Consider the following 22,264-nt stretch of genomic DNA (forward strand, 5'->3'; position numbering starts at 1 on the left):
ACAGGAATAAGGAATGAAGTACTCTCCTGAGATTCAACAGCCAAACTCAATAATGGCAACAGCAAGGCTTCTGAATAAAATACATTTAATACCCCAGGATTAAGGGGGGGAGAAAATCACAGTAGTTGGGGCAAACGTATTTCTACCCCCATGATTCTCATTTTAAATTGCTTCCATGAGCAGGAGTATGAAGAGGATGATTCCTTCAAAATACTAGAAAGCTGACTGAGTTTTAAAACTTATTTTGCTCCCACTATCATTCTATCCATGCATTTGTATACTGTTTTATTTTGTGTGAAGTCTGAATAAAAAAAACCAGCAGACAGCTTACTCTTGTACCATTAACTGAAGTAACCTACAGGTCCAGGATGCAACTTCACAGCACGCAAAGAACTATTTACACACAAAATGGCTAATACTGTTCAATTAAGTTCTCATAGATGAAGTGTTCATAGATAATATTGTACATATAACTATGAGGCAAGAAGGACACCCAATGCATTTTTGAAGTTTAAATAGGTAAGGCCTCCCTGAGCAGTCATTAAGGGTCTACAAAGGCTAACAAATCTGATTAAGTCATTTAAGCATGATCTCTCCTTTCTAAGTTTGAGCTGACTGCTTTTGGCCAGTCTGGATCTGTACAACCCACTTCAGTTTGTAAACAGCATTTGTTGCCAATACTATGTTGAAATGCACAGATCTTTATTCTCCTTTCCCTAAGATGGGTTATCCCCTTCATCAGTACTATGTTGGTAGAGACAAAAAAAAAAAAATAATTTTGATGGTCATTATAGAAGAATATGCAACTTCATATTTTAACCATTTTTGCTAACTGAACCCCAGCTTCTCCCAGTATCGTAATACTAGACTGCTTTGCAGTAAAGATTTCCAATATTTACAATGCTTAGACAAATGCTTAAGAAAAGGGGTTTTCCACAGTGAATCACAGACTGTGTATTCTGGGAAACAGCACTTCAAGGACAGATATAACACACTAAGAAATTATGTGGGAAGACAAAAATCATCGATGTTTTCAGCCGCTGTGATACAGAGCGCTTCCAAAAAGTGTGGTAAAACCTACTGAGAAGCTCCTGCAGGCTCTTTTCCAAAAGAAAAGAAAAATACTATTATGTGATATTTCTACATCTACTAAGTCAAGCAGTTATTTCAAATATTTGACAGTGATTTCTAGGGGTCTGTTAGATCTCAGATGCATGCTCATAGTCAGGGGATAGGATTACCTAAGAAAGAATTTTAGCTACAAGCCATTTTTAGGTTTTAATACAGCCATTGTTTACGACATTTATTATTTCTTCCAGCCGGAACAAACAGAAAAGTTTTTCCTCATAATCATATTAGAGAACAATGTAAGATTCCTGAAGCTATTACTAATTATAACAATCAGAAGAAAATTGTGTGGTTAATGACAAATGTTCTCTTCTTTCTTCTCTTCATTTTGTTTCCTACCCCCATACCTTATACACACACTCAGAAGTCTCTCTGCAGCTTTGGTCTCTTTCCTCAGTCCCTACTTTCCTGCCCTGAGAGGAAGACGACAAGCTACCCGCTGCCCTCCAGCTTCCCACAACATCTTCCACTCCTTGGCAGCCCGTCCAGGCTTGCAGGTCAGACTCTCCGTGCTCTACAGCTACCTTTTTAAGACAGTCACCAAGGAATAATGGATAATGGCAAGGAGATGCCCCTGAATCCGAGTAACCCCTCTTGCAAGAATAATTAAATATATGCTGAATTCAACATAGCACAGGCCAATACACATAGCACATAGCCAATCACCTGCAATATTTCAAGAAATCCATTCCTCTTTCATAGTCAATTGATAAATCTTGACATGATGGCTGCAACAGCTGTCAGCTTTAAAGTTCATGATGTACAATGCATTGAACCCCCCAGAAATAAAAAAAGTCTGCCACAAAAAAAAAACCACCCTATTTTGTCTCCTTACTCTCAAATAGCACAGAAACAAAAGCTTGTTAGCTTCTATTTTCTTGAGCAACTGTAACATAAACAAAAATGAATTTATGCCTTTAATGAGGTGTATGTTTTATATTCAATGCACAAATAATTTTACTACATCCTCTGAATGCTCAGTTTTCAGAATTAATTTTCTTGTTCAAATCTTCAGCTTTTCTATGCACACTTCCGCTCCCCTAACCCCTTCCTTCCCACTTTTAATTGAAATTCAATTTTGTTGCCAGGTTCAACCACAACTTTACTTGACAGGTCTACAGAGGCAGCTCTAACACAGGCTAGGAGCCAGCTCATATGGGGTGCTCTTAAGTTCTGTGAATGTCAGCAGTTAGTAAGATGCACAAGAAAGGAAGGATATAAAGGCAGACAGGAATACAAAAGAACCCAACAAATCCTATTGTACTGAAATTCTACACACCAAAAGACAGATAGATAGCTGTCAAGCTTTTCATAGCTAGACAAAAAGGCATGGTTTTGCAGAAAGCATTACAATAACAAACTAGATGTTTACAGCAGTGAAAGGCAATACCGGTGAAAGCAAAAGTGTTCATTTGCAGGTACTTATCTAGCGATTAGCTCTGTCTGATTCCAACTTTTGCAAAGAGAAGCAGATACTTGCTGATACCACACAAGAAATGGTCAACAGGCACAACCTACAGAAAGTCCTTAGGAGTCGCTCCCATTTTCTGGAGGATGCAAAGAGATCACAGCAGCAGAAGGGTGATGCAGTCCATGTAACAGACTAGCAAGATTATCCATACAGATCCTGGGTAAAAGCAGGGCAATATCGCACTTCACAGCCAGAAATGACACTTCAGCAAACCAATCAAAATACAAAAGTCAGAAGAGAATGGACAGAATATAAGTTACATTACCTTCCTGTTCAAGGACTTTGGAGATAGTACAGCAGCTTCTCACAGAAGCCACCCCTGTAGCCCCTTTGCTAGAAAACCTTGCCACACAAACCCAATTCATATAAAAAAAAAAGTATTCTATTTTCTTAGTTCCACGTTTCCTAGGAGCAAACATGTTCTTCTGCACATTATCATACTACCTTCAGAGATTTTTTACACAGAGCTTTGTCCTTTCATACTGCAACCAGAGTTGTTCTGGCCCTTTTTCTGACAGGTGGAAGAATACAGAAAATCACAACATTAGCTCTAGCAGTGACCGATTAGATTCGGATAAACTGCTGCGAAGTTAATTCTGATGACAGAAAGCTACCCATTCTTGACCAACGCAAAAGCAGCCAAAAGGCACCAGACAACTACTGCTGGGTTGAAATGACAGTCAAGAGCAGACAGTAACCTTGCTTCTGACTGTATCAGGTACTCTGTAGTGTATTTCTTTTTCTTTTTCTCACACTTCAGTTCTACAACAAGAAATCTACACACTAAACAAATGACAGGTTTGCAGCATTTAATCCTATTCAGTTCCATCAATCCATCTGAGGATGATCTAACCTAAGCTAATGACCACCCAAAGAGAAATTCCCCTCCCCTCTCACCCCATTTTCTAGGTTCTTGGCTCACAGATGCAAGCTCTTCCCCTTCCCTAACCTTAACCACAGCTTTGGGGCTCACTGGACTTCATCGTGCCTACTAACTGGACGGCAAACTAATTCAACAAAACCAGGATATTTTCTTTTGAGGTCAGTGATGGGAAGTGGCTTAGCCACTACTGGTACTGCAAGTGAACAAAGGAAGCAGAGGAACCACATAGCAAAGAGCTGGGAAAAGCAAGGCTTTTCAATGATGGTAGGCTCTTTCCACAGGACTTGCTGACTCATGGGATAATTCAACTGAAAAAGCAGAATCCCAGTCACATCCACCTTCCTCCCAATAGCTTACTCCTACCTAAGTCAGTACCAGCACTACTTGTGACAAGACCCAGATGACCCAGAGCTGCAGTTTCATCTCAGCCACACACGCAACCATCAAACTTGCAAACCTACTTTAAGCTTCATGGTTTGTAGTCACCAACTATTTCAGACTTACCATACTTTCTACACTATTGTAATAATTTCCTGGTACATATCTATGACTTCAAATGCCCTCTTCCCTAGCAGTGAGCTAGGAAACAATCAAAAAGCTTCTAGTGCAGGGATCTCAGTTTTAATTTAGATACAAGCAAGTGACAAATGGCAGTAATCAACTAACAATTTCACTACCTGAAATCCAGACTTAGTACAGATTAAGCTAATTATTATTGCAATTTGATACAATATCTAATGAAACCAATGTACCTGTGGCAATATTAAATCCAAACATATGGAATGAACCCATTCATGTGAAAACAGACATGTTTATATACACTGAGTGGTTAAAATAGCAATTAGCACTCATGCGATACTCCCCATTTCACATTAGCAATAAGTAAAGCAACTATAAAGGGCCTCATTTGACCTTAATTGTTAAGGACATTATGTCAACATTTGTATAATCAAGCTAGTGCTGGGCTCTGACATATTATGATAAAAGCTAGAAGTGCCTCAAATAATGAGATCTTTATTTGTAATTACCCAGTGCCTTTAGGCAGCAATTACAATTAAAAAGACTACAAAAGAAATCTGGTTGACCTCCAGTTATTTCAATACTTGAGAAAACCAAGAAAAGTGCAGGGTTCGGACCAAGTGATACCCATTCCATTCCTAACAGATCTAACTTACGCATGCCGTCCTTTTTTATGCTTTTAGTGGTCCTACGTCAATGCAACTTTATTAATCTGGAGTGATGAAAGAATACAGAAATTTAATTTGTAGTCTATTAATTAAACACAGTTTAAAAATATTACTCCACCCTACAATTTTATGTATTTTAAGAAGTTACCTCTATTAATACTATTTTTTGAATTCTACATAATTATTTTTTCAAGAGAAATAAGTGAAGTCAGCTGCTTTAAAGGCAATGTTAGTCTTGTAAGATGTTTTCATATGTATTTGCTTTTAACAGCACATGTTTTTTGCTATTATACACACACAACATTCCCCTCACCCCGCACCTAAAAAGAATGCTTTATATTTCAATTGCACCAACATATCTATTAGACCATGCCACTGATCTTCCCCTACTGATGCACATCCAGAATCCTTTTCTATCTATACAGGGAAAGAGCTAAGTTTACAGGGAAAGAGCTAAGTTTCTAATACACAAGGAGAATAATCTCATTTACTACAAGTATTCTCAGCTTTAACACAAAATGCTTCATATAAGACTAAGATACTACACCATTAATCTAACCACATTCATCTGAATGTAAACTTACCTCTAAATATATTGATGGTGGGTTATGCTCTCCTCCAAATTTGTCTAGCAGCGCCTCTATATGTTCTTGTGTTAATTTAATCATCTGTTTGATATTCCACACCTAAAACAGAAAATTTAAAATTTTTATAATCAAAAGGAGCCTAGAGAATCTGTCCTAAAGTTAACAAATTACATTTTCTTGATATTTAATAACCAAAGTCCACAATAAAGGTGTTTTAATTATCAGTAAAAGAGGGAACAAAGCTATCCCGTTCACCCACTGCCAGTAAGACACAGCTTGTTTCTGAGATAACCAGAGCAAAATTAAATTTGGTTTTAAAATCCAGGAACCACTGAATAAACAACTTAAGAAGAGTTTATTTTTCATGTTTATCAAAACCATATTAAGTATTTTCCTTGCAAGACTTTGCAACCTAATTCCTATAGTACTACAAACTTCAGTGAAGGAGTTCTTCTATCAAACCTTAAGTAATCTGTGTAAACAACATTCATAAAACCTAGGCCTAGGTTTCTATTTGCATGAGAATAGGACGTCTTGATCTTAAAGACCAACCTCTATACCCTGACTTCAATACTCTTGTCTACCCTGCAAGTTTTCTTACAGACATTGGACATGATCTGAAAAAGAAATCTACCTCTAGTGCACAGAGAAAGCTTATGGCACCATACTATGAAACAACTCGGGTTGTTACTCATTATTCACAACCTCTTGAAAGAGTCAATTTTAGGACTTTGAGACTATTTTATGTGGACAGTATTATGAATCCTAATTTATACTTAAAAAGGCAGTGAAGCACAAACCCAAATATTTAAAGCAATAATGCCATACTGATTTAAGAACCTACTTTAGTCCAACCAAAGTCAGAGATTTATAGCAGGGGAAGAGGGAGGAAAAGGAGAATGTCTTCTTCATAGGTACTGTCACTCAGACTATTTATCAGGAAAGAATTATTACATCAGAGTTGTTTAGACTCAGAACAGAAGAAATTAAGGTAATATACACAGTGCTTCTTCCAAAGGGATTTTAAAGATTCCTGTTACCTTCTTCAGTTTAACTCTTATCTGTTTCACAGATTATAATATATACAGCCTCAAGACCGGGTCTGGATTTATAAAAAAGTAACAACCCACCTCTTTAAAAAGCAGCAGCAAATACCTTCATATTCTAAAGGAGGCACCAATAATAGGATCCAGTCAAAGCTGGGTCAAAATAAGTTTTACTATGTAACTTCTTTGCTTCTTTGTGAACATCTCTCTAAAACATAGAACTCACATTTTGCGCACCACCTTATTTCCCCCTTCTAATTCTAGACATCAGTTATTTGCCAGGAATTTCCTGAAGTAGATTAACAATTGATTCACTTCTACCCCAAGTTTTAGAACAGGTACCAGAACAAAGGTTTCATCAAGAAGCTACAGTCAAGCAAAAATAGTCTGCTCAGGAACAAGCAACCCAAACTACAAAGAGTGAGGGGAGTGAGGAGACACCACAGTATACTATTCAAGTATTCTGTATGAAAATTCCCTTGAGGCAACTGTGAAAGTCAGCTTGCTTCTCAACTTGCAATCAATTTATCATGCTGAAGCTAGGACTGCCAACCAGCAGCAAAGAGAAGAATTTCTGTATTTTGCTAGTTTTTCCCAGGATGGCAAGAGCTACTTGTATGGTTAATGAAAAGAACAAGCTTGAATCAACACTATTTCAATTAACCTGTTCCATGAAAGAGTTTAGGATGTTTAGTTACTGTGTATCTGGTAACATACTATTATTCTGGGTGTGTATAGAGAAGATTCTTGGCCAAACTAAGGAATCACCTCAGGATTACCTTCAGAAACAGGTTTTATTAGTACCTACTGCAACTTGTATTATTTGGTCATTCTAGCAATTTTACCCACCAAAAAGTTTTCCTCAACTTGTACTGTACCACAACCAATATCAACAATTTACTATACTTAAATGCCTGGCAATGGGGGAAGTGTGGAGGCAAGATGCTTCACTGACAAAGTAACCCAGAATTGCAGAAGGGTTGAGGTTGGAAGAGGTCACCAGAGGAGACCAGCTAGTCCAAGCCCTGCTCAAGCAGGTTGCCCAGGACCATGTCCAGACGGGCAACCCGTGCCGGTCCTCAGCCACCATCATATTTAAAAAGTGCTTCCTGATGTTCAGAGGGAACCTCCTGCATTTCAGTTTGTGCCCACAGCCTCTGGTCCTGTCACTGGGCACCACTGAAAAGAGCCTGGCTCTGTCTTCCTTTCACCAACCCTTAATCATCTTTGTGGGCTCTTCACTGGACATTCTCCAGTACGACCATATCTCTCTTGTACTGGGGAGCCCAGAACTGGACACACCACTCTAGGTGTGGCCTCACCAGCACTGAGTAGAATGAACCCATCAGATGAATTTCAAAATACTTTTTTTGAAGATTGATAATGAATAACTTCCTTGCTCATATGTTACTATTTTGTGCCATAACCACAACCTTGCTTCTCTTCTCTTACAAGACAGACTTAGAATAACAAATATAACTGAGCAACAGCAATATGCACGATGGAAGCATGTTATTTAGGAGATGTTGCCAAGAGACTCAAACAGCCCCTAATGAGGGCAGAAAATTTCCGGCTAAGTTAATGTCATGACAAGAGCAAAAACTGACTGATTAATGAAGAAAATTTAAAAAAAAAAATAAAATTGAAACTTACTGCCAGCTGGCAGGCTATGGCAAAAACGTCTTCACCTGAAGAAGCAGAAGTTAAAGTCTAATGGAAGACAACTCTGCCTTCAGAGGAGCTGAAAATGGGGCCCTGGATTACTTACTATACATCTGTGCACTAAACCAAGAGCCTTTCCACAAGTGAATCTTGCAGGCAGACTTAATATGGATTTCTATCATCTTGGAAAGGCTATTCACACAGTTAAAAGTATGCTAAAGGCAGAAGGAAATTTATCAAAGTCAAACACAGCAACAAATCATTACTTGTTGCTCACAGAAATGGAAAACCTATTTCATCTGCCATATTCATCAAAAGTCTTCTGACAAGCTGAAAAAACTTTCACCAATCTAGTATTGACTAGCATATTCTACCCCTAATCAAGTACACGCAAGAACTCATACACCATGGCAAATTTCCAAGCTTCACAATTTCCCTTTAAGTGGCAACTTCTACTTATTTTTACTTAGAGGAAACTTACCTTCTGGCTTCCCTTATCAGTAAATATGCCTATACACAGTTTTTTGTGGTCCAGAGTATCCCTTACCTAGCTAGCTCCCTCACAATGAATGCCTGTGCAAGTATAATGCATCCTGCTATGCAGGATCTATGACTATTTCATTTCAGCTGAAGGAACTTGAGCCTTTTCCTAACTGGTATTCAGAACTGGCGCTCTGCGCAAGTGACCTCATGTGACTCAAAAATGTCTACTTCTGCATACCACAGTACCCACAACTTCCACCTCACAAAAAATAACCATACCTGTTGCACTTATAAGGCCAGCAGAGCCAGCAGCTTCAGCCTGTCTTTTCTCCTCACAGACTCACTTGTTCAAATAACTCATCTCAGCTAAATTTGCATCATGTGCACCAGCCCAGCCTTACAGACTTTGAGCCAAGACATATTCCCATCATCTTGGTGAAAGAAACCTGAAACACTAGTTCTTAAGAATTAAATCTCTTGAGTTCAGAAGCACTCACAGATGTACAGGTTTCTTTCAGCTGTCCAAATAAAACTTAAGTATACAAAAGTTGCCAAGGATTTTAGTAAGTGTCTCATTCCCCATAAACACATACATTCCAGGAGAGCAGCAAAGAACTACCTAACAACACAGACAGCAAAGGCATGAAATATGGAATCCTTTTAGCAACCAGTTCTGGACCAAAGAACTTGTTCCTAGACAACAGAATAAAACTAAGTTTTTCAGGCTAAATGTGTACATGCTAATACCGTACCTTCCTTGAGATCTTACAGTAATCCCTTTTTTCCATACTTTATTCACACTTTCTCTAGAAGCAAAAGAAAACTGCAGAAGCCTGCTGGTCGCTAAGAAAGAACAGACCTATTTTTTTTTTATTCTTATGAGCACTCTGCTTCACTTATGAAACTCCACACCTGTAGGAAACCATAAAACCACAACTGCCAAGTATCTAGCAGAAATACAAAAATTGATGCCAGCCTAAAAGACAGTTGCTAGAAATCTTAATGTATTCTAAGGTAAACCTGCAATGCACCTAGTACTGCCCACACGTAAGTCCAGTCCCTTCCCACAGGAAGCAGCATGGTTATTTGGGACACACTGTTTCATTTTAGTTCCACGAAAAAGCAATGAATCCTTTACAGCTTGGATAACCTTATCAGTTTTCCAAAAAAAGCCTCAAATAAATTTTTCTGTCCTATCTGGTGGCATTGGGTTAAGGTTATTCTCTATCAGAAGAGATTAGATTTGACTCTCCTTTTAGTGCTGCTGATCAAGGAAGCTGACGCAGGCTAACATGGATACAGGCAGCCAGAAGACTGGAAATATTCCAGATATACTGGAATATATCAACTTATATCTGCCTATTGTGGATAATTGTGCATTAATTTTGCAAATAAGCACTCCCTTGCAATATAGTAAAGATGATGACCTATTTCAAGCCAGAGGCAAGTCAGATACAGTAGAAGCCAAAATCTATTCTATTCAGGGAAGACTATGGCTCCACAAATGCAGGCGTTTAAGCCACAAAGTTATTTCTGCATCCTTTGCTGCTTGTCAAAATACAGTGCCTGAGACAGCACAAAGCGAACTAACTTCTATACCTTTTGCACCACTCAAATCTTGCAGCACATCCCAAGTCTAAGCTCTATGATTCACATTTGGTCAATGACACCTGACAGTTCAAACCTACCCTGTGAAGAAAAAAAAGCCATTATTTGTCTAGACACAGTACTATGCCCTGCATTTGGATTATCACACTTGATGATGGAGAATACTTTGATAGAACTAGCTAGGTAATTTTAAAAAGTAATCAAGCATTTGATTTGGAAGCTGTTTTATAAGGAGGCCAAAATCACCAATACCTATCCAATACTATTCTCATCACTCCCTGAAGGCTTCATTCTTACAGAATCAATTCATTTTTTTTTGGTCCACTGAGCTAGGATCCACTTAGTCAGAAAATGCTTTAGAAAGCTGTCAGGTATGAGACCTTTCTTAGCTGTACTAATGTCTTAACTAACTTGAAAGTGAAGCGTTAGCGTGAAAGAGGCAAAAGGACACATGAATGAGGTTAACTCAGCACCCCACCTCAGCATCTGCATGTCAAGATGCAGAGCTTGCATTTTCCCCATTTCTTTGCCGAAAATCACTGTTACTCTTCCCCACGTTTTGATATCTTTTCCTGAGATGCTTTCCTCCTTTATCAACTTTGAGTGGTGCAAGTCCTCTTCTTGCCTTTTACAAAGCCTGCTCTTCATTTTCTGCAGTCTTCTGCTGGAACACACACATACAGTGTGAAGGATAGTACTTTCCTTCTGCCTATACTTCAGGCTCTAGCTCTTCTCCATCACATCTCTCAACTCACACATCCACTGTGTTAATTTTTTGCATTTTTCCTACTCTCTGCTGGCTCTTGACGCTTACCATATTTTTCAACAGTGCAGTTAAATTTTTATTAAAAAAAAAAATTATGAAAAATACTAACAGCTGAAAAAACTTTACTGAATTGAAAACCACCTTGCAATAGGTTTCACCTAAGAGTTTACACAAGCAATACGAACGTCAACACTGAAGCTGCCTTTCCTAGTTTATCTTCCCCAACTTTTTATTAATGTTGGTGAACCATTTTTACTGCAGCTCCTTTACAATGTCTGAGATACAAACTTTGACAGTGTATTTTCATTGTTGGCTAGCTAGCCAGTTCAGAATGAGTCTGGTAAACTTGACAATTACAGAACAGTAAGTTACAGACAGCAATATCTAGAGAAGTTACTGCAGCCAAGAGAAAAAGGATCTGCTACCATTGTTTCCACAAAAGTCTGTGACCGTGTCTTTCTAGACTGATGAAGCATGGCCTTGGGAAGATATATAATAGGATCTTCTAGAAGGAAAATCCTCAAGATAAGGCACAACCTTTTTGTACGATCCTGTCTGATGACTAGGATCATAACTAGGTCAGCTAATACAGTAATGTGATCAGCAGGCACCTTCTGTAAGCACAGCAGTTAGTAAAAATATTAAAAAGGCTTCCAGATTAAAACTATTTTCCATTTACAGGTAACATTTTTTAGGAAGGAAAGGCCAATTCTTAACACAGGCTTTCAACTGTCTGTTTTGACGCTGTTCCCATTAAGCAAAAAAACCACCCCACCAAAACCAAACACCCAACTACTCCAAAAAGCTCCCTACTCCAAAAAGCTAGGAAACATCTGATCAAGTTAACGCCCAAGTATCACCTTTGAGGAGTTAGCAGCAGAAAATATTGAAAAAGTAAGTGGAAGACACTGATTCTAAGACTAACAGATTCAGTAAAGATTTGCTTTCTCTACCAGAGGACTTTGACCACACAAAATCCTGGTATTATGAACACTTAACGTCTTTGCATCTCTCATTTATTTGCAAACCATCAGTCGCAACTGAGAGTAATCTATGTCTTATCCTTTGTTTAATTCTAAATACAAATTGAATTGCTCATCTTTCAGTTTGCTCTTAAAGCAGAATAAATAGCCTTTCAGTCTGCCAGGCCTTTGCCTCCTAAGTTGCCTCCTCTTTAACAAAATTAATTCAGACTTCAAATGTTCCTTACTTCTTAAAAGTGTTTAAAAATCTTTTTTAAATACAATGCTAAATTGTAAAGGATAAAGATCGATAAAGTCTACCCTTGTAACATAACCAAGCAGTTTCTCTATAAGAACAAAGTCACCAAGAGTCTTAGGCAGCAGTTGCTTTGCAGCTTACTCCAACCTAGAAGGTGCGTTCAATTATCATACTGTCCTTGGCTATTTACCCCTGGGTCCCTTCCTTACTCTTTCTCCAGAACTTAAACCTTTGGCTGAACCATTTCAGTACACCAAACAAGCATAAAAATTGTTCTCTTTGTCAAGGTTAGTTTTCTGCCAGTCTTGTGTGCTGAAACAGCTTGGCAAAGGACCCAGTGACCACCTGAGCTGGTACAAAAAGTCACCTTTCCTCTCCATAGCCAACGGTTGGATGGATTCAGGCTACCATGAAGCAGCAGCCTTCCTGTTTAAGTTTCCATTCTCTTTCATTCCCCCACTTTTTCCATCACCTGCCATCTTTGCCACTCGCTGCTAAGTAGAATTTGCCTCCAAGCACTATAAAAAGGAAAGTTAACAAATGTTTTCTACCACAGTAGAACAGCAGAGTGAAAAGTAAGAGGTGTCTGTATCCTTCATTTAAATCATTAACCACCAGTTGCACAGTGTTCTTTGATCTAAATAAATCTTTAATTCCACATTCCTTGAGGCTTTTGTGCTGCGTTACTACTAGTCGCTTTTATTCACTTTGGTACTAATTCAGTAGTCATGAGGATCATGCACAGATCAAGGTCTGGTACAATTCACTGTATTTATATTTATGAATTTAACAGCTTCTCTCTAGACTGTCACATGTTTTAAAAAAAAAATCTATCCAGATTTCCTAGCTTAAATAAGGATGCAATTTTGCTTTAGAGAAGTAACTACTACAGACTCTCAACAAGTTTTAAATCCATACAGCACTGAAATTAAAAAAAACCAAAACACTATCATCCATAGCCCAGACTATTTCTCCACACACCTTAAGCTGAAGACAAGTCATATTTGTGATGGAAAGCAAGCAGCCAACAGCTAATTATAATAATTGCTTATAAGAAGCAAATGCTAGTTGAGCAGCGCTCTTACACAGCCTGGGTCACATTAATTAAAATGACAAACCAAATAAACTCTGTCTCTCCTGAACTACAGAACTTATTCTGCTCTCTCCTTGCCAGAGCTCACAATTAATTAGACTATCCAGAAAAGATAACCAGCACCTATTCAGGAGTTCATGTTATCAATCCGTAAAATAATTATACACTTTGCAATATTCCACCACTAAACTATTACTATGCTGTGCATGTCTTCTCTACCAACTGGTTAGAAAATATAAGACACAGCTGGAATTGTTAGTCAAGTACAAATATATTTTGCTTGTTTAAAAATATTTGTGTTCCAATAAAGTAACTAAGGTATCCCGTTTTTATCACAAACAGGTCTCAAACCTGAAACAGAGCAAGTGTACTTGCTTTTTCGTATTTGTAAAACACAAGTCATTTGCTCTCAATTGCAAAAAAACAGTCACAAATAGAAACTGCCACAGAAACCACATTCTCCTAAATAGAATTCTATGTTCTACTCAGCAGACCATGCAGCCTTAGTAACCCTAGTACCAACATGAAAAATGAAATAATTTAAAAGGCAGAACTGGCGGCTTGCCACTCATTGTAGAGTTAGGAGAGTTTAAAAAAAAATTCCAAACAAGATACAACAGCTACCATGGTAGGATGTTGAAAACAACCATCTGGTTTAGAAAACAAACAAAAAACCCACTCCCAAAATCAAAAGAAAAAAAAACCACCACCAAAACCTGCTGAAGAAGATATTTCTGTTTGACTCAGTCAAACTTCAGCTGATCAAGTTTGAGAACTATTCAGTCCATAAAACCTGCTGCAAAACTTAGAATGTATAACTACCGAATCTAGAATCTGGAAAAAGTTACATCAATTTTCAACAGTGTACATAACCTTAAAAATGTCACAAGATACTTCATTAGCACTTACAAACTGTATTCTAGCAAAGTTATAAGAATGCTTAAATAAACCCTTTCTGAAAGCTCCTTCAGATGCTGCTAAAGACACATTTAAATCTACATTACTTAAAATTAGAGAGAATGTTTGACCTATTCATATTTAATGAATAAATTTACAAAACCAGTTCAAAGACCGAGGCACCAATATACCACCATCCAGTTCCAAACACCCAGATACTACCAGCTTCTTAGTCATAATGATGTATTTTATTTCATGTTGATTTTGTAGTGCTTTTCAAATACCATTAGTGAATAACTAGTACTAGAGAGATGAAAAAACTAGACACACTACTCAGACTTCAGAAATGCCGACCTTCAAAACAACCCCTTTATTTGAGATAAAGTAAAAAAACCGCTAAAGTCTGTGCTCCAAATGTCAGAAAACGTTGACAACTGAACACAATGTAACTTCATTTTAAAAGTATTAACTACTTATCAGTGCATTTAACAACAGCTTTACTAATGACTATACTGTTCAAGGGGCCTCACTATGTAACAGATGAAGATATGAGAGCTGGTAACCCCCTTTTTGCAGTTAAAAAAAAAATTATTCCTAGCCACTTAGTTACGCAACACATTTTCAAACAGTAAGTACATTTTGTTCACTAACGACCTTACTTGCTTGCCTCCTGGATGAAAGAATTTGAAGAAAGCTGGTACCCTTCATGTAGAAATTTAATTGCCTTTTCATACTAAATTTTGTGCAGGTGTACTGGGAGAATGCACAAAAATGTTTCACTTGATCAGAACCTTAGAAAAATGAAAGCTTCCTTCAGTGCCCAAACACACTCCTATGATCTCCTGAATTCAACAACGATAGCGTGTAGAATTCACTTGATACCGAGCACCATACCTGCACTGTACAACAAGCCCCATTTTCAAAAGAGCACAGGTTCTTTTTTCTGATCTTTAATGTTCACATTGGTTGGAAGTTTCGTGGTGGGATGAGAGCTGGCAGTGCTGTTCCCTGAAAACTCCTGCCCAAACTGACAGCGCCTTCGGACAATGGGAATGGTTAAAAATGAGACCTTTGCCCGTTTCACCCTTTTCTGCTAGGGTCCACATTCATAAAATGTCATCAGAAACAGAATAAGGACAGGCACTGTTATAGCTCCTTCGAAACACACAAATGCTAAAAAGGTGGAGTAACAAGCCAAATATTTGCAGCAAGGGATTTAAACAGGGGGAAAAGAAAAAAAAAAAAAAAGGCATGTAATTCTGCATCAAGCAGCCTTGTTTAACTTCAGTACTGGTCACGGAAGAGGAAATCAGTTGCATAAATACGTATTTCATCATTTTGGAAAGAGGCCGTGTGCAGGAGGGAAGATTAAGAGGATTCTAATGTATGCCCAAAAAGCTCAAGAGCAACTGAAATAAAGCTGAAGAAAAGAAATCCATATCTTGCATGCTGATTTCTGTACCCTGCACTAACTATGAGAAAGGAGCTGTGTTCACACACAGATGTGTGAACAGTTGAAAGTTATGAAAACCATCCCACACCTCAAAAAACTAAATATTGTACCTAGAACTCTCAAGTAGTCAAAGCTGTTGGAAAAGTATACTTACTATACAAGAAGCTCACAGAGGACCTTCACATCCTCGGCACACTGGCAAAACTATGACATATAATTGTACTTCTTTGAAAGGTACACTCAGAAGTAATCCAGAGAGACTGAGTAAGACTGCTACAACCTAGCACCCGTAAGCTCAGGACCACAAAGATCTAATGCGTCAGGGTCTAAACCTGGCACGTCCAGCTAAGGAAGCCCCAGATGAACAAGACTTCTCATTCAAATATAAAACATTACAGCCAGTCCAGCTTTCCATGGGACAAAGATGATCTTAATAACTAATTAACTAAATTTAAAAGAAAAAAAAGGAGGGAAAAAGAATTGACAACCCACCATACTACCACTACTCTCCCTAACCACATTCCTTTTGTCTCCTATCTCGCAAGAGTTTTGGAGCTCAAATGGTGCTGTTGAGGAGATTCAGTTCAATAAGCTTGCAGAAAACTAACCCCACAAAAGCAATGCCAATTTTCTTCGGTGTTAGGGAGTTGAATCAACTTAGGAAAGGACATACATGGTACTTCCTAAGTTGGCCCAAGGGAGTAGATCTGTCCAAGTGGACAGATGCAGGTAGAGAAGACAGCAAAGCCTCCCCCTCTGGGTGGCAGAGCACCATTTGATTGACTTTAGTGTAACTGCAGTGATGGGGAGCAGCATCAACCGTCAGGGACTATGGTTATGACAGAGCATTTCTACTGTATTGTACATTATACTGTCCTTCAGAAGTGAGTTGTTCAAACTGAAAATAAGACTCCCGTAAAACTTACGCTTGGGCAAAAAGTGTAGTCAAAAAAACCTCTTAAACCTAAAGTAGCTTCTATGGAAGGCTCAACTGGAAGAGAAGTAGTGATTTCGTGAACATTTGAAACCTCCTTTTGTTTCTCTTGGTAGTACAAATAAAATTATATTTCCTTCTAATGGAAATTCCCTCCAAAATCTTTCATGCCATCAAATTTTCTATAGATACAGTAATTAATAAAACTGAACTACAGATTTGTTACAAAATAACAAAACGGATTATCTGAGCTTTAAGGAAGTTAGGAGGGTTTTTTTTTTTTTAATTTTGTTTTCTAAAAATAGCTACCATCAAAAGATATTGCCATAAAAAAAAAAAACAAGTCTCATTTGGTCTACAGTATTTTTAACTACATACAACAAAAGAACTGCCTTTCCTGGCTAAACAAGTGTCAAGAAGGATATTATTAGAACAGCTTTAAAAATAAGACATCTTTAACAACTCCAACAAAATACAAATGGGAATAGCATTAGTGGCTTAAGTAACAACATAAATTGACAAAAAACACTCAGTACCAAACATTTTGTATCCAACCAGTTTGTGATATCTAGAGAGACAAGAAGCAAGCCTCCTGAGACGTCAAAGTTTTTCAGAAGAAGCTACTACTCTACTAAGAAAGTTTTCTGTAATCAAACAAGCTACCCTGGGACAAGGCTGTTAATCCAACTGGCCTTTTGGAAAAAACATCATAGGCAGAAATTCCTCCGATAACCCCACTAGACTCAAGTATTTCAAGGTTGTGTTCTACTGTTCAATGTACATTGCCACAAGTAAATCATAAAAAGCCTAAGAAAAAAAGACAAGAGGTTATCAAAGTAATTGTCTTTTCTACACCCAGATCAAATTTCCCCCATGACTCCTGACACATGTTTGCCTGTGAAGGTGACAGAATCTATTAATGGACATTTTATAGAAGGTTAAGGAAGTCTATTTTCATGCTCCATTATACCAACCCATAAAGAAAAAGGTCTAATAGTAACATGAAACCATCTCCTCTGTTACCAATTTAAACTCACTACTTCTGCCAGTAATCAACACAAGCCTGGAGAACACATTATTTGCATTCTTCTTCGCATCAGATTTGACAATTTCCATTTCTTTTTTGAACAACCTCAGGTTTTCTTTCAGTCTTTCCTCAAAGCTCTGACCTTCTAGATTTCAGATCACTGCTTTACTCTCCTCTAGACTCTCCTTATCTAGACCACATATTTCTTGAAGCTGTGACCTGAAGTCAAGACATAGTACTCAGCTAAGGCCTTTCCCATACTATGCAAAACAAAAGCATTATTTCGCTTATCTTTTGAGATATGCCGCTGCAGAATATTAGCTGGATATGAAGCATCTTGTAGCTAAAGTTTAACTCGTCCTCACAATTAAATAGCATGTCATTCACAGACTATGAAGTTAGCTCAGTCACTGAACACAAACGCAATGAAACATAATTGAGATTCAACATAAAATGTATTCCCAAAACTACAACAGCCATGAAGTAAAAAAATGCTTCTATCGTTTTGATTTTCCAAATAAGTAGCACGTTTAATTGTAAGCTCTTCAGAGATATGGAAACTTAAAAAGAAAGTTATTCTAACTGCCAGCATGATGGGTTCCCTAAGTGTTATTGCAACAAAAACAGCCTCAGTTTTCCGTGGTGTACCTACGCAACTTTATGAGAACCTACCGCTTACTTCATATAATAAGGTTAGAGGCGTCTTTTCATTCTACATGTTCTATTCTTCTTCTTAAATCTGTTTTATAAGATTAAGGTTTCTAAATATAGAACTAATATTCATGCAGGATAAATTCCAGCATTGCCGCCTAGAAAATGACTGACGAGCCAACAGCTCAGGCCCTCACTTCACAACCCTCAAAGTAATTTTCGTCTTTCAAAGAGCAGTTTAGGGCACAATGCTCCAAGTACAGAAAATCCCATTTGAATTATTTAATATTGGTGTAAATAATCTCTAGCAACAAGAACAGAGCCTTTCCTCCCAGCTGTCACACACTCCTTACTATATCAACAACCCTGTAATACTCTGAAAGCCTTCCATCCAAAAAATCTCTTGTCCCGAGAATTCATCCTGGGGAAGAAGCCAACCTACGTGCCTCCGGACACCAGCGCTCTTCCTAGGCCTCCCAACACCAGCAACTGAATTGTGAGCAGAAAATTTCTGCTGAATTCACTTGCCCCCACCCTTTTAAAATCCTTATGCCTCCAAGAAGTATCCATTTCCTAAACATACTATATGAGTGCATGTGCAGCCACTCTTACTAATCTTGAATTGTAACACAGAAAAACGCTTTAGCAATTAGTATATCGTTATGTAATGACTTCGTTATTAGAAGATTTTTAACTTCAGCAGTTTGGCTACTGAGGCAACTTCTGAAGAACTAAATTCATTGCTTGATTAAAAACTAACCATGAGTCGAACAACACGGCTTAAACTGTGTTTTTCAAAATCCCAACCCTTGAATTCATAAGCATCACTGATGTAGTTTTAACCAACACAGAAAACACCCAATTACAATCTCGATACAGAATCTCTCATTTACCAAAGGGCTCCAACTTACAAGTTTGCATAAGACCACTTCAAGGTCTGTCAGAGATTCCTGTTGTCCACCCCTCTTAAAACTAGAATCTGAACATAGAACTGAAGGTTTTCCTTCTGGAAATGTAGACAACAGTTCCTGAAAGATTATAGGGAACTAAAACCTTTCCAGGTATGTCCTCAAAATAACGACGTTATGCTTCTTGACAGGCTTCCACAGCAACGTTGCTTTTAAAACTTAGTTTTACACTGCCTGAAAGGAACAAAACACTATAACACATGCTTACATTAGAGCCATGAGTCAATTAGAAGCACTTCGGTATTTTTCTGACCTCTGACACTTTGAGTATTGCTTACACTTTAGGTTGGCTTGATTTTGTATTTAGGATAGTTTTCATTTCAACTGCATCAGCAATTTTTTGGTCTTGAACTTTTAATAAAAGTACAGGTTTAGACGAAGTAATAGGTGCACTTATACAGTAAACACAATTTAATTACTTACAACGCGAGGAAGAACTAGCTAACTAAAGAACGAAACCACATCAGAAAATAAAAATTCTAGCACTAGCTCTGCCTTAGACATATATGTTTCAGTATTTCCAATGTATAAGTTTGCTTTTAAATATTATAAGAACACCCCCACATGATTCCTAATCTTGAATATATTCACCCGTACTTGTGACCCACCAACCTCTCTCGTTGGCAGGTGTTCCAGATACCAGGCTGTTCTCTCTGTCCCCCCTCTCACACAGGGTTGCACGATATTCAGGTGAGGGGTGGGGTGTGGTGCGGGAAGCTACACTATGTAATTTAGCATTTGGAGTCAAATCTAATGATTTACTGACACAGGCTAAAATATTTTTGAAGTGCCTTATGGCACTTTCACAAACATCCCCCTTGGTATGAAAACTGATTAAAATAAAAAAATCTTGCCTCCTACCACTGCTTTCCCCTCTCCTTTCTCTTGCACTGCAGTTTATTTACCCAACTCAGCTGTATTGATAGTACTGTTTCTAGGGCCACAATATAAACCAGTTACTGCAATAACTCCACAGAGAATTGGTATTTTAATGGCAGAAATAACTGAGAAATTCAGTTCCATGCACAACTGCACCATCGCAATCTGGGCAATGAAAGTCAGCAAGACTTTTTAACCTCATTTTGCTACTGAAAGAGAGCATTTGTTAAACCCCACTCTTCAGGTATTTAGGCTTCTCAACCAGTTGAGAGTTTCACCTTACTCAGTAAAGTTAAGACCAGACTTGCATTACTCAAAGTGTTTAATCACCCTGCTGGTTAGGTGTAAAACAAGTGTATACTGCTGAGTTTTGCCTTTCTTCAGCAAGTAAGTCAGTTGCTCCTTAAGATGAGGGAATCAATCTCACCTCTTGCTAGCATCGATAGGGGCAGACTCCTTTCCTATTTCTCTTTCCCGGCCGCCTACTCAGCATGAGCTCTAGTACTTGTCAAACTTCTCAACTCATTAATTCCACTATGCTATTAATAAATAAAATGGATAAAAAGATAGTCTTTTTCTGGTGAGTTGGGAGTGAAACTGGACCGCTCTGTGAGCTGATGATTGAAGCCAACTCGTTTTCCCTACTGGAGGCTCTCCCCCCAGAGCAGCCGGCAGCAGTTACCTGGTGGGCTCAGCACCTCGCAGGGCCACAAGACTCTGCTCACAGACGAGAGGCCCTGTACCGATTACACAGGCATGCTTGGGAAAGCTGAGATGCAATAATCTTCAACAACTAATGCTCAGAACGAGAAGGCAGAGCTTCTGGCATCTGTATTTACCTCCAGAACAGACTCGACGCGCGACGTTTGGCAATTCACACTGACTTCGATGCCTACAACACTCGAATCTGCAAACTACCTTGCCTTGTTATGGCACATTTTATCCCACCTTCTGAAAACGTTTTGGAAGCGTTGGCAACATACACTTTAACCCTCGCAAAACAGGTAGTACCGCTCACTCTCCGTGGGACTGGGAAGTTAAGTAATATGCCCCAAAACACAGGAAGTGTGTACGAGAGGCACAACCCAGAGGCCTGACACCCCCGGTGCCTGCGGAGTGCCCCGTCCGTTAACGCTTCCTCAGGCTCCTCGCGCCGAGCCGGGCCGACAGCCACAGCGGGAGCCGTGCCCAGCCCCGTCTCCGAACACACATTTCCAGCCCTCCAAAGCCAGCGGGGGAAGCCGATTACAGAACCCCCACGCAAAGCTGCGCCGGCCAGGGCCGGCAGGTAGCAGCGGGGGGGGGCACGGAGGTGGTCGTGCCCGGCACCGGCCCGTGCCCGCCGCCCCTCCCCGGCCGGGGGAAGCCCCGGCCCCCGCGGGCCAGGGGGCGCCTCCTCCTCACGGCGGCAGGGGTCGCCCCCCATACGGGGGGAGCGGGCCCTGGCCCCGGGGGGTGGTCGGCGGGCGCCAGGCCGCGGTCAGGCGCGGAGCCTCCCCGCGCTGGTGCTGCACGGCCGCCGGCGGCTGGAGACGGCAGCACCCCCGCCGGACGGGGGAGAGGCCGGGGCCTCCCCGCAGCGGGGATCCCCCCCGCGCCGCCGGCGGCCCCACGCTTCGTCCTACCCCGCGCCGCCGCCCCGGCCGGGCCCGGGCCGGCCGGAGGGGGCGGGGGCGCGATCGGCCGCCGCAGCCGCCGTATGGCCTCACCTCCTCCGGGATGGCCGCCCCAGGGTAGCAGGCGCCGAGCGCGGGCGGCGGCGGCGGCGGCGGCGGCTCGGGCTCCATGTCCCCGTTGAAGAGCGAGGCCCCCTCAGCGCTGCTGCCGCTGCTCAGCGCCGCCATCTTGGATCGGAGCGCCGGGGGGAGGGAGGGGGCAGCCGCGTCCCCGCCGCCGGGACGCCCCCAGCCGCGACCCGTAGTGGGAGGGGGGAGGGGGGCGATCGCAGATCCCGGCCAGCTCCCAGCGGCCCGCGCCACCGGGACGTCACTCCCAGCCCGTGACGTCACCCAGAATCGCCGCCACCACCGCCAATTGCGCGTGCGCCGCCGGACGTCACCGGGAAACACCCTGACGTCACGGCGCGACCACCCGTCGCCCTGGGAACTCGAACGGGGGGCTCGGGCCCCGCCCCCTCGCGGGGACCCCGCCTCTCTCTCCCCGCCGCCGGCGCAGCGCCCCCTGGCGGCGGGAAAGCGCAGTGGGTGGCGCGGAGCAGAGCGGGGCGCTTCCCCGCGGGGCCGCGGCTGGGAAGGGCGGTCGGGGGCTGAGCTGCAGGTGGCGGAGGGTCTGCGGCGGGGTCCCGGGGGGTCCTTGCCTG

The 22,264-nt window shown here is 40.6% G+C and overlaps 1 protein-coding gene across 2 annotated transcripts in view; it reads right to left on the reverse strand.

The window, feature by feature from the left end:
• Positions 1–22,010, reverse strand: part of BRAF (B-Raf proto-oncogene, serine/threonine kinase) — an 87,810-nt gene extending 65,800 nt beyond the window's left edge. The window contains exons 1-2 of one of the 2 annotated variants that reach the window (XM_064457226.1): positions 21,654–22,010; positions 5,254–5,355 (exon numbers count right to left, since the gene is read on the reverse strand). In XM_064457226.1, coding sequence (XP_064313296.1) covers positions 5,254–5,355; positions 21,654–21,788 — 237 coding nt within the window. In that variant the 5' untranslated portion in view covers positions 21,789–22,010. The remainder of the gene's footprint in view (positions 1–5,253; positions 5,356–21,653) is intronic. The other variant, XM_064457236.1, reaches the window with a different exon arrangement.
• Between the last annotated feature and the right edge of the window lie 254 nt (positions 22,011–22,264).

Source organism: Phalacrocorax carbo, chromosome 1 (assembly GCF_963921805.1).
Source record: "Phalacrocorax carbo chromosome 1, bPhaCar2.1, whole genome shotgun sequence".
In the NCBI taxonomy this organism is placed as follows: Eukaryota; Metazoa; Chordata; class Aves; order Suliformes; family Phalacrocoracidae; genus Phalacrocorax; species Phalacrocorax carbo.